This window comes from Sander vitreus, chromosome 11, assembly GCF_031162955.1.
Source record: "Sander vitreus isolate 19-12246 chromosome 11, sanVit1, whole genome shotgun sequence".
Lineage (NCBI taxonomy): Eukaryota > Metazoa > Chordata > Actinopteri > Perciformes > Percidae > Sander > Sander vitreus.
Genome location: NC_135865.1, coordinates 27,977,007 through 27,990,782, shown reverse-complemented (window position 1 = coordinate 27,990,782; position 13,776 = coordinate 27,977,007). Strand labels below are relative to the sequence as shown.

Sequence of the window (13,776 nt, the reverse complement as noted above, 5' to 3'; positions counted from 1 at the left end):
ATATAAATGTTCCATTTTTCCCAGTTCTTTTACATACATTCTCTTTGACTCTCAAAAGGTATGTCCATTTTTCCATAACAAAGATTTCCTGGACAATTTCCAACCACTGGTTCTGTTTTGGGATATTTCCATTGAGCCACTTTCTTACTGGCTGCAAGTAATACTTTAGTCAAGTACAGATCTTCTTTCATTACAACCTTCTCAGTGTTCCCAAGGTACATCACTGGACAAGTATTTGGGATTTCATATCCCAACGTTTTTTTTTGTTTTTTTTGTTTGTTTTTTACAGCTAAATTAACATTTTGCCAGTATGTCCTCATTTTTGTACAGTTCCAGAAGATGTGTGCATGGTCTGCTTCCACACTCCCACGGTCTCCAGCAGTTTTGTTGTTTAGCGAGTTGCCTAGAGTTTATTTTTGGTGTTGTAAAATAGCGAGTTAGGTTTTTCCAGCAGAACTCCCTCCATATTGATGCATTTGTAGATGTACATTGTGTCTCGCACATGTGATACCATTCCTCCTCTTGTATTTGGAGCTTTAGTTCGGTTTCCCATTTCGATCTGATTCTTTTAAATATTGAATATCTGCCGATACCGAGTTCCGATTCAATACATATGTATTTGCTCAGTTAACAGAGCTGCACACCGGGTTTTTTTGTTTACAAAAAGTAATGAAAGTAACTAAAAGATGTCTTCAGCTTAATATATTTAACGTAGTGCAGCTAGCATTTTTGTAAAACTCGACTAAAACTGACTGAATGATCAGAGTAAGGGAATCGGGATGAATGCTGATCCCCGATCGGTTAAAAAAGGCCCACATCAGGACATCCTACCCTTTTAATGTTTCAAAACCACATGGACCACACTCCACATGGACTGGTCTGGATCTTATTGAACCCTTGTGTGGTCTTCCTGTCCACCATGCAACTTTTTTGTTGTTCTTCTGGGTCAAAATTAAAAATGTAAACTTTTTTTTCAACGTTTTTTTGTCACTTTTATCCAAGTTTTTTTTGTCACTTTTTCCCCAATGTTTTTGTCGTTTTTTTGTTTTTTTTTGTTGTTTTTTCATGTTTTTGAAGCTTTTTCCAACATTTCTGTCACTTTTTTCAACATTCTTTTATCTTTTTTTTTTCAAATGCTATAAAATGTAATCAAACAATAGATATTTGGTAGAGCCCAACCGATACATCAGCGGAGTGATATTATCGGCCGATATTAGGCATTTTCCAAACTATTATTATTATTATTTTTTTTTTTTTAAATATTCATTCATCAGAGTCATTTAATGACAAATGATTCTGATTCTTGAATATTAAAAAAATAAACTAAAAACGGACGAAACCCCCTTCAACCATGTTCTGGCGTTGTATAGTTTTTTTGGTGTTATTGTCTTTTTGTTTAAAGGACTTTTAAGTTTCATATCTTAAGTTTGTATTTTTATACGTTTTATTTATCAGAACTTTAATATATTTTGATGTTCCTCTGTTCTCTTGTGACAATAGAACAAACTGCATTATCATTATTTTAGTGAGGACTCCTAAACAACTAATGTTAAGGAAATCTGTTTTTTCTGCATTTCTGGATTTAAAAAAAAAGATTTAAAAATCTGAGATAGATAGATAGATATATATATATATATATATAGATAGATAGATATAGATAGATAGATAGATAGATAGATAGATAGATAGATAGATAGATAGATATATATATATATATATATAGATAGATATATATATAGATAGATAGATAGATAGATATATATATATATATATATATAGATAGATAGATAGATAGATATATATATATATATATATATATATATATATATATATATATATATATAGAGATATATATATATATATATATAGAGATATATATATATATATATATATATAGAGATATATATATATATATATATATAGAGTATAGATATATATATCAGAGTTTTTATATCAATCATCAAATATTTGTATCGGTATTGGCCTTAAAAATCCTTTATCGGTCGGGGTCTAATATTTGGCATCTTTTTTGCCATAAAAAGAGTGGTAACACTTTACTTGAAGGTATCTACATAAGAGTGTCATGACACTGTCATGAACACATGAACTCTAACCCTAACTTGTCATGACAAAAACCAAATGACACTTAATGACAGAAGCATTATGTCATAAACTTGACTTGTTTATGACACGTTCATGACAGTGTCATGTCACTCTTATGTAGACACCTTCAAGTGAAGTGTAACCAAAAGATGTTTCTGGCCTGTACAGTTATAGGGGGAACACTTGGCTGTCAACGTCTTTAGTTTCACTGAAGCGAGTGAAAGAAACGCAATCAACATTCTGCACTCAGAGCGCCATTCACAGCTTTATTGAACACGATACATACTTCAGATGCTTATGAGAAATCAAGTCTTGTTTTGAACTGCACAGATCACCGAACCTACTTGTGATCACTGACGAATGAATGGAAGTGAATGCTGTTTAATTTACATAATGTGCTGTTAGTGTGTGTGTGGGGGAAGAACAAATCATTTTAGCTTTTATTTGAAAATGGCATTGTACTTCAAATGTCTTTTTTTTATCAATGAGCTCTAATTCGTCTGGTTTTGAATCTGGAAAAAAAGCAGAACAAAATAATTTCCTGGACACCAATATTTGTTGAAATCAAACAGATTTATAACATTGATTAGAGTCCCTTTTTAAACGATCCATTCCATGTTTACAAGTGTGCTCTGCTAAAATACACTTTCATTAAAATTTAAGACAATATTTAACATACAGTGTATTCGACAAAATCTCTTTACATCCATACAAAGAGCCGATACAGAATAGCCTAATGAGCGAGTGCCAAGTTATTGGTTTCTAGTACAAGCCAATGTCAGGGAAATGTTTCCTGCACTTTGCCTACTAAGCACAAACGCATGATTCACAGAGAAAAAAAAAAAAAAAAAAGAAACTGGGAATAGGCACTTCTGTTTTTTTTTTTGTGTGAGTGTGTTTTCATTAATTCACTGCCTCATTTTCTTCAGCCAAAGCCTTGGACAGCAACCAAGCACACCACTCATTTGTTTAAAGAGCATCATATTAAGTTAAATGGAGATCACTATGGTTTCATGTTCACCAACAACTTAACCTTAGGACAAAGGGGCAGAGAGGGACACATTAAACACAATGGGCCGATTTTCTCCGACAGGGCACGGTACAGGTTTATTACAAATGTCATATTTTCTTATCCTACTCCCGCCTTCCATTCCTTCCCTAATATTTCATTCATCTGATGCCAATCATTTCATCTGAGCAGAGCCATACATGGACTACCACATTTCTTTATTACATTGACATTATTACAATAATCAGTCCTTCCAGAAAAATGCGGAGTATTTTTGTGATTGTTGCGGGCAAAAATCCTTGATCATGCGGCATGTTTTCTTAAAAAAAATGCGATGGAATATGCGGGATATTTATGCAATTATATGCGATGAAATTGCGGGAACTTGCAAAAACTGCGGTTTCCTCGTGGCTTCATCGCGGGGTTTGCAGCTTTTCGATGTTCACGTCGCTTCACAACGTCGCTTCATAACGTTCCCATGTCAACAGGGGAAAATGGCTGCTCTTGTGTGAAGTAAACGCAACATTTTTTTTTTTTAACTTTCTGCTAAGATACATGTGACTTTTTTGCAACGAAAATGCGGGGATTATGAAATCATGCAAGCTCTGCATATTTTGCGTGGAAATCTGTAATTTATCTGGCGAAAGTGCGGCGTATTTGAAAAAATGCGCGCCCCCCCCGCATAAATATGCGGACTTTGGCTGATTATGCATTGAATTATGCGATCGCATAATCACGTTTTTCTGGAGAAACTGAATAAGCCCTAATCATTCATTGTGACAATTGGAAAAATAAGATTAAGCCATTTAATAAATACAGCGAGTATGTGACTTGTATGTTTGCGAGAGATGTTTTCTGCTAAAGACATTAGTTAGAGTTAACTGTTTTCTGCTCATACAGCAAAAATATTATGTCATGGGACTATAGACACTGCAGATCAAGTCTATATTGTTGCTGTGAAGAGCCACAGACACATTTTTCCATTGAAACCCCCTAACTGTTTTTAGGAACACGGCACTTCAGCAATCTTTTTTTTCTTCTTTTTTTTCCTTCTTTTTTTTTCCTTTATTAAAACAACCAAGTCTGTCCGACCAAAATGTATTAATGAGAAACACAATGTCAAATCATCAATCTTTTTAAAGTTGAAATGTTTTTCCTCACATGATGAGTTCCTATCTGGACGTGAGAGGAGAAACGTGAGCGCCTCGGAGACAACTGGAGCAGTCGAGAGAGAGAGAGAGAGAAGTCAAAACACCGGACAATAAATACGTACAAATGGACTTATGTTAGGGCAAACTGTGCCATGGGTCTTATCTACTGTGAGCCTGTGGCCAGGGCTAGTGACACCAGGGAAGGGATTACAAATCATGGGATCATTCCAGGGGGGTTCAGCATGTGGCATTATTCACAGCAGGATCTGTGCCATTCAGGACTAGGAGGAAGCAAAGCAAGCGGGCGCAAGCTCTGACAAAGGAGAAGAAGAAAGCAGTCACGACCTAACAATTTGGCTTGACCCTTTTTTTCTTTTCATGACTTCCTTTTCCTTACCTGGCCACTCGCCGCTATGTGCTGCTCGTTTTTGTGCATTTCTACGCAATCGGGGCTGTGGCTGAAATGATGCAAGGCAGAATTACGGAACAAAAAAAAAAAAAAGAAAAATCACAATTAGTGCTATAAAACTACAACAGGCTTGCCAATGTCTTCCACATTCTTTTTTTTTAATTTTTTTTTTTATATATATTGTCCTCCTCTCATTCTCAGTAGACCTCCTCCTCCTCCTCGTACTTTTCAAAACGCAGAATCTCAGTTGGTCAGGAGACAGACGTGTGAAACGTCGTGGCTTTCTTCTCCAACTCGGTTTGCTCTTCCTTTCCCTTTTTTTTTTTTTATTCTCTCCTTTTGAATTTCTGTCTGCTCTGACAGGAGGATGAGTGGAGGGTAGGTAAGGAAGGAAGGAAGGGAGTGAGTGGACACTGGGTCCCCCCCGCGTCAGGCCCACCCCCTTTTAACTTGGTTGAAGGAGACGGGATGGTTGTAGGGCTGTGGTGGTGTGGATGGTGGAATACTGGTGGGAGCTGTGGAGGTCTAGTTGCCACCGCAGCAGGCTCGAGTGGAGTGGGCGTCTGGGTCCTGGAGGTTGACTCCCCGATGTCGCGCTGCATGTGTAGGGTTTTGGGTGTCTGTTTTTGGCATCTTTTTTGCTACATTAAGAAGACAAAGAAATATTTTGACATATTAACCTTAAGTTTTTTTTTATTTTTTTATCACAATTGAATAGGGCTGGGTATCGTTCAGAAATCTTCGATACCGATACCAGTGTTGTGACTTTGATACCGGTTCCTAAACAATACTTTTTTTCGATTTTATTTTATAAAAACAAAAAGAAAATTGCAACATTACACATTATGGCACAAATGGCTCCTACTATGTGAGTTTTTCCCTGCGTGTCTCTACGACGTGTAACGTTACACAGCCAATCACAAACATGATTAAATCTTGGTAGAAGCATGCTGCGTGCTGATTGGCTCACTGACTCTGATGAGATTTACTCCTTACGTATTGAAATTGGGTTTTGAATGAGGAGGCATTTTTAAAAAGTGTTGAACAGACTCTTTCTAACCAGAAAGTACTCAAATATATACACCAAAAAAATTAAATCCAAAAAAATGAGATAAATTCAGGAAAAAATAACAACAATATAATATCTCAATGTTGTTAAGAAATCATAAAAAAAAAAAATCCCGGTATCCACATCTGAATTAAGAGCCACATCAAAAACAGTGAGAGATAATCACGGATCGGTGCATAGGGCGGGGTATCGCCAATGATTTGCGAATCGATTGGATTCACCAGGTCCTGATTAGATTACATTTCCGATTCAATATCATGTTGGTGTGGGAAATTTCAGCTACAACACCAATTTAACTTGGATAGAAAAGTGAATCTCAGAGAACTTCTGCTGTAAATTGTACAAGCAAGAAGCAACCCTCAAATCAGTTTTATAATGACCCAGGTTAATGTTGACAGTAAGAGTAGAACCGTTTAAAGTACTTTTTTACTTCATAGGACTACACCTTGAAACCCGGTAACCGACCCATGGCTAAATAGGACTAACGTGACAGATACGTCCATGTAGTCTGGCTATCACCAAACCAAGCTCAATCTTTTAAGATTGAACATTAGTCTGGGCAGTTTGTGATTGGTTCCCTCAAATTTGTAACAGAAGCAGGTTAGAAAAACGTACAGGTCAACCCAGTCTGGGCTGGGTTTACCCAGTCTAACATCCATGGTGAAAAGACATGAATTAAAAGATTGATTTGGGGATTTTTTTTAAATAGATATCAGATCACTCGAACAAAGATTTTATTTGGAGAATCGATTATTTCAACCCAGCCCTATCCATGCACCAGACTGTGTTTGTTCATTCAGATATGTGCAGATATTCATCAGAAAATAAGGAGGGGAGGGGGATTTCAAATAGCATCTGTGTCGCGCTGTTAAGAAATCTTTTGAGTTGCAAAATTCACATAGTGTGAGAATGAGAAATCATGGCATACATGTGCCTCATGTTTTTAAATCAACGCATGGCTTTTTTTTTTTTTTTCCAGGAGGGAACACTGAAAATGTGTTTTACAAAATCCTCATATCTCACAATGTCTGTCAATCTTTTCAAGGATTCTTGGATCTAGATCAGCATCTAAAATAAAATCACTTGTTCATCGGCTCGTGGCTTAAAAAGTGGATTCTAGACAAACTCCAACACCCAAACAGATACACCCCTCCTGTCAGGGCTCTTTTTGAATTATTTGTTTGTAACTGTCCCTCTTGCTCCCACTGCCTCTCTCTTTATACATCCATGGCCTTTCCCCCCCGTCGTGTGCATGAGCACAAACAGGGCTTTTGCCGTTTGGCTGGATTAGTGTTGTGTGGCTCGCTTTGAGTCACCTTTGTTTGTTTCCCATTTACAGGGCCAGGGCTGTATATGAACACTGGAATTATTTCCCCAGCGCACACAGAACGGCCGCGAGGTGAATTGCTGAATTTGACCAAAAAAAAAAAAAAAGTGTATTGGATTAGAATCGCTGACTCCACCTTTAACTTTCTTCCCAATTTCACTTAAATCTGTGAGGACGTTTTTAACATGCGCAAACACCCTGGACCAAACATACATGTATCATCTACTAAGTGAGGGTGATAACTCTTGCGGCCTAAATCTCATTCTCTTCGGGAAATGAAAAGTCAAATTGTTTTCGTTTATATGAACGGACACTCACCTATGGCCAGGAAGAGCTCATTGACGTTCATGGCTGTCTTAGCCGAAGTCTCCATAAAGAGCAAGCCAGTGTCTTCAGCATACGTCTGGGCTTCCTTTTCCATACAACACACAAACAAATACTACTATAACATCGGCAGAAATACAAACACTAAAAAGGCTGAAAAGAACTTGAATGTTTCGGTAACGCTTTCCTTGAAGGTATCTACATAAGAGTGACACGACACTGTCATGAACACAAAAACCCTAACCATAACTTGTCATGACAAAAACCCAACGACAGAAGCGTTATGTCAAACGTTTATGACTTGTTTATAATGTTTATGACACGTTCATGACAGTGTCATGTCACTCTTATGTAGATACCTTCAAGTAAAGCGTAGCCCATGTTTCTTTAGCAGTAGCAGGCCCTCAGTAGAGCCAGACCCGTGACCACAATGCACAAATCTTGGAACTGTGACGTGCAGCTTCTGCAACAAAGCAGTTTGTTTTGGAGGCGTGTTTTGTCAGGCACCCGCTGACTCGTAAGTACTATACCACCAGTATTTGAAAGCAGCCAAATACTGTATTTATAGTCAACATGTTTTGTGAACAATTATTTAGTCTGGATTAACAGAAGTACATTTCCAGGATAAAGCCTGACACTGTGAGGACGTCAGGCTTTTCCCCTCTCTTTCCGCTCTCTGTGTGTTGCCGTTCTCAAAATCCCTTCGCTTCGGAAATCGACAACAAACTTTGAGCTGGCGAGCTACACTCTGACAATGGCAAGGTTTGAAGAAAATGTAAATCGTGCAACAAGGCAGGCCTGCTTGGTTCTTTCGGGGGAATAATTGTAAAGATTTACAAAGACTATGTTTACGGCATGCACCTCTCTAACTGGGACGTTTTGGGACCGATCGGTGGGATTGCTGTGGACGAAGTACACACGGAGATACACTGGTAAGAGCTAATGAGGTCTGACCATGTATCAGCTCATTTAAAAAGCTCACGTTACTGTGTTGTGTGAACAGTTACCTTCATTTAATATTGTATGCGGCGTTTTTCTTAACACATACGTAACCTGTCATCAGCAGTTGATTACCATGCAACTTCAGAGAGATAATCAGTTTGAGTTAGTTAGTAAGGTATTAGCCAAAAAAACGGGTTGCACAGGAGTGTCTTACCTCATACTCTACTAGTCTCCTCTCTGCCAGGTCGGCCTTGTTCCCGGCCAGGGCAATAACAATGTTCGGACTGGCCTGCCTCTGCAGCTCCTTCACCCAGGCCTTGGCTCTCTCAAAAGTCTCCTGCACAAACACAGCTCCAGGTAAGATAAACCACCAACACACACGTAAACACCAGGCAAAAATGGCAGAGTTCCTCGAAGCTGTTCATTGAGAATATTCATCAGTTAGGGCAAGGCAAGGCCATTTTCTTTATATAGCACATCTCAGCAACAGTGCAATTCAAAGTGCTTTACATAAAACATTAAAAGCAGTTAGAAATGAATACAAAACGAAAGACATAGAATACAGGAATATAATTCACAACGCAGTACAATGAATTCAAAAAAGGCAACCTCAAAAAAAAAAGGTCTTCAGCCTTGATTTAAAAGAGCTGAGAGTTGTTGCGGACCTACAGTTATCTGGAAGTTTGTTCCAGATACGTGGAGCATAAAAACTGAACGCTGCTTCCCCCTTTTTGGTTCTGACTCTGGGGGGACAGCCAGCAGACCTTGTCCCCGATGACAAACTGCTCGCCTCCTAAAGTTGACGTATGCATAGAGCTGGGTCGTATACTGCTATACATTAATATCAGATTGTCTTGGATGCTTTGTATCTAATGTTGTGATGTAACTTCTGGCCTTAAAGGCTGTGGTACAGTTAGTAAACATTTATTTCTTCATGTATTTGACTCCGGGCTGGGCAATATGGAGGAAATCCGACTGAAATCAGGATATTCTTGACCAAATACATCGATATCGATATTTCGGGGATTGACAATCGGCGCTTTCACAAAATATTTTTTTACAATGAGATTTTAGATAAAGAATCATCAATAATGTGGTAAACAGTTTCAAGTGAAATTACAGAGAAAAAAGAAATAATTATTTCCCCAGCTTTATACTGACTATGTTTAGATGTACAACAATGGTGTGACGTTAAAACAAATCTGCAATTCTACAAATGATATTCCCTCACAACAGATTTTCGGAGAAAATTGAGTTAGTGTGTGCTTAGCACTGTGTAGAGCTGTGTTAGTATCAATTTAGACAACGTAATTGTATATCACGATATCTCGATATATGATTTCATCACGATAGGATTCCATTGAAAGATGATAAATGATCATATTGAATTATTGCCCAGCCCTGATTTGACTGTTTTAGCTGAGTGAAATAAACTATGAATGTCTGACAAACACGTCTGCAGGCAGGTTTTTCCCCCCCAGGTTTGTGGAAGATCTGTAACTTTTTTTAAAAAAAAAAAAAAAAAAAAGTAATTTCACATCATTTTGGACCATTATTATTTGAAAGCAAGGCAAAAGTGCTGCAAACTCTGGCTCCATATGCATATCTCTACTAGTTCTGACGACGTTTTGGCCCTCAGGCCTTCTTCAAATCAACAATCCGAGCCAAAGTGTGTGACACTTTTTTCTTACTTTCAAGTCCACCTCCAGTGATTAGCTCCTCACGACAACTCCTTTTCTATATTATCACCATATCTGTGTCTAAAACGTTGAAAACGCTTGTGCAGACAATAAATAAATAAATAAATAACAACGTTACCTTACGATTGCGTGTCAATTTACGGTGTAGCGAGTAGTATGAAAGGGCGAAAATCCGTGTAGGGAGGTTGGACGTTGTGGCGGATGGGTCAAACAACACAGGACTTTCACCCAAGAGACCGGGAATTGTGTCCCGCTTGTCATGTGTCCTAAACCCAACCCTGTTATTGTTTTCCTAAACCCAACCGTCCAAAAAGCGATTATGCGTCTTGATAACACACCAAAATGGCATATGAATTGGCGTGTCATACATACGCCACTTATTGAGATCAGTCTGCAACACGTCCGCTGTATACGGCGTAGACATACACGCGGATAGCTCAAAATGCGTACAGATAACACGCCACTTGGCTTTAGAAAAGTGGCGTGTATGTTTACGCCAAGTCATGATGTCACGTTGCCCTGAATCATATTTAGGACACATTTTGTCACTGTTGCCCAGATCTACATAAACAAGTAACTACTGAATTGAATCTTTTTATACTTTACCGGCTTGGTGATGTCAAAGACAACGATAGCAGCCTGAGCGCCACGGTAGTACATCGGAGCCAGGCTGTGGTATCGCTCTTGTCCTGCGGTGTCCCAGATCTCAAACTTCACTGTGGTGTCATCTAGACACACCGACTGAGCCAGGAACGCAGCTGGACATGAAGGAGAGAAATGACAGGTTACAAGGTGCATGTTTGCTTCCCTCTTCGATCACCTAGATTGAAAACCCACCTCTACTCATCGTACTATGGCCAACCGTAACACGCCATCCTTTCTGCGTCCTTCACAAACCAACCTTGTTCACTTATTCTCTCATGTTGCTGGTTTTGTGTTGTTTATTATTACTGCTTTACGGCTGTTCAATTGTTTTGTTGCTGTCTCTTAGTTCTGTGTTTCTTTAAATTGTAAAGTGCACTGAGACCATATTAATGGTGATTTTAAATAAACACTTTAAAATAACACTTTAAATAAAATGTGATTGATTGAACTTTAACACACACACACACACACACACACACACACACACACACACACACACACACACACACACACACACACACACACACACACACACACACACACACACACACACACACACACACACACCTCCTATGGTTGTCTCCTGGAACTCATCAAATTGTCCCTTGACGAAACGCAGCACCAGGCTGGATTTGCCCACAGCCATGTCACCCAGCAGCACCAGCTTGAACTGGCAGATCTTGGTTTGTGGTAGTGTGCCGTTGGAGCGGCTTCCACTCCCTCTGGAGCTCATACCGGCCCGCGTAGGAGACGGCAGGGGGGCTGGGCCTCCTCCCTGGGGTGGAGATGGGTGCTTCTGGGATGTCAGTCACTTCCAGAGTGTAGGCAAGTCTTGCCGATTGGTGTCTTGACCTCTCTTCGCTCCTTGTTCTGTCTGAATGAAGAAGTGAAAGGTTTTGTTTTAGTGCAAGGTTACATAATGCCTTACCTCATGTACAATTTTGTTTCTTTCTCCAGGCAAAACACAGTGGACTCTCCAAGGAAGGGTGGATATTTTGTTGGCAGGAATAGCAAATGACACGTTTGCATTGCAGAATCATGAATCTTTATTGGCCAAGTATGTGTACACACACAAGGAATTTGACTTTGGTTTTTCATTTCTGTCAGTGTTACACAGAATGGACTTACAGCTTAAAAACAAGAACTGCAAAGGTAAAACAAACAGCAGCTGCATTCCTTAAAGGGGACAGATCATGACATGAAAAACTCACTTTTCCAGTCCTTGTGCACATACATTTGGGTATCTGGAGTGTCTACCAACCCACATTCTGTAAAATAAGACAACCCAGTCCGTTTTTTGTGGGCTGCCTAGATCAGAAAACATGGGATTCAACCAGCCATTAAAGGTCCAGTGTGTAACGTGTTTAGTTGTTAATTATAAAAATCTGTGTTGCCTCTTCACAAACTTGTCCTTTTTCATGAATATTGACCACCACCATCAATTCCAAGTATTCCTTTTGGCTTGAAATTTTACATTTACATTCACATGAACTGGGGTAGACGCTCCATATTCATGCTCCATCTTGAAATACGTTAGCCGGTAAGGGACATACAGGACATACTGCTCCGCCTTTCTGCTTGTTTTCTCTGTCACATGATAAACTCACAGGTGCTGCTGACGCTGCTAATGGGTATCGTAGCTTCCCGGCCCCGGAAAGTTTGAAGAAGGAAACATTGAGGACCACACGTATTCAAAATCCAAATTTCAGAAATTTCAGTCTTCTTCTTCGCCCAGAAAAAGAAAAAGGATATTGAAAAAAGCAAGAGACCGGCTTTTTGAAGCGTAAAGGCTACCGTAGCTGTGATACGTACTTTGAACTGCGTGGTGCGAGAGAGTTCATTAGATATATGATCTCAACGCTAGATGGGAGAAATTCCCACACATTGGACCTTTAAGATTTGGCTCCCCTTCCTATGTCACATGCAGGTTCTGAACTACAGGTGCGTTCCAATTCCCATACTACCATCCTATTTTTTAGCCATAAATACCCGGATGTCCTACTGCATTCGGTTGCATTTTGCAGTATGCAAGCCAACATGCTTTTTTGGCTAATCTGACCCACAATCCTCATACTTCACATCGACTGAGCCGCTGAGAGAACACAGCCTGGCCTGATGACAGCTCATTCCAATTCCAAGAGGGTCAAGGTGCAATATTATGACTAAGTACTCTGTCCCAATTGTATGCATACTGCCACAAAAGTAAGTACTTTGTACGGGCAGCTGCAGTACATACTAAAAGTAAAAAGAAAAAAGTATGCAATTTGGAACGCAGCACACCTTTGCAAAGGTGCGCCTTATTTTTTTGCAATCCAATCAAAACATGGGCTTTTTCGGGAGGGGCTTAACAAGACAGACACTAAAACGGAGCGTTTCAGACAGTGAATGAATACAGGTATAGTATGGACAGTATGAGAAAAATGTTTTTTTGAACATTAAAACATGTTCTAGTAGAAAACCAAAACAAGTATATAAGCCTGAAAATATGTATATGTCTCCTTTAACACTTATAAGCCCTGAATGTCTCCCCTGTGTTCACTGATTGAGCCACTGAGTCATGTTTGAAAGTATTGTACGTTGCTAGCATTGTCCCATATCATGCAGTGAAACTTGAGCTTTAATAGCAGGGATGCTGCGCCTCAGATTGCTGTCTCCCACCTCATAGACACCAATGCTAAACATCCATCACTGCAGCAAAATTGTCATTTAAACCATTCTCCGCGTCCTTATTGTCGTGTGCCCGGCACCCCTGTCACTATTAGCGTTTAGGTTATTCCCTCAGTAACGTTACATGTTATCACATCACCAGCCCTCCTTATCTTGCGTTATGTGCGAATGGGACACCGCTCCGGCCACTCAGGTCGGACGAGACAAAACTGAATATATATTTCGACGCCCAATTAAATACACAAATGCTAGCAGTTGGTTTAAATAACATATAGCTACCGAGAGGAAAATATAAAAAATATTCACCGTATATACTGTCGTTTCAGCAGCGGAGCTATCGCAGGCTTGACTGTTGACAATTTGGCTAAATCAGCTGGTAAAAGAAAACGTTAACGCTTCCTGTAAATTGGCGCATGCGCACGGAGTGACG

The 13,776-nt window shown here is 39.4% G+C and overlaps 1 protein-coding gene across 1 annotated transcript; it reads right to left on the bottom strand.

Annotated features, from left to right (window-relative positions):
• Positions 1–2,699: 2,699 nt before the first annotated feature.
• Positions 2,700–13,762, bottom strand: rab5b (RAB5B, member RAS oncogene family). The gene is made up of 6 exons (XM_078262634.1): positions 13,653–13,762; positions 11,247–11,553; positions 10,641–10,792; positions 8,549–8,671; positions 7,387–7,480; positions 2,700–5,313 (listed from the first exon to the last, which is right to left on the bottom strand). Exons 2-6 carry the CDS (start codon positions 11,410–11,412, stop codon positions 5,198–5,200), a joined length of 651 nt encoding a protein of 216 aa, XP_078118760.1. The 5' UTR covers positions 11,413–11,553; positions 13,653–13,762; the 3' UTR covers positions 2,700–5,197.
• Positions 13,763–13,776: the final 14 nt, after the last annotated feature.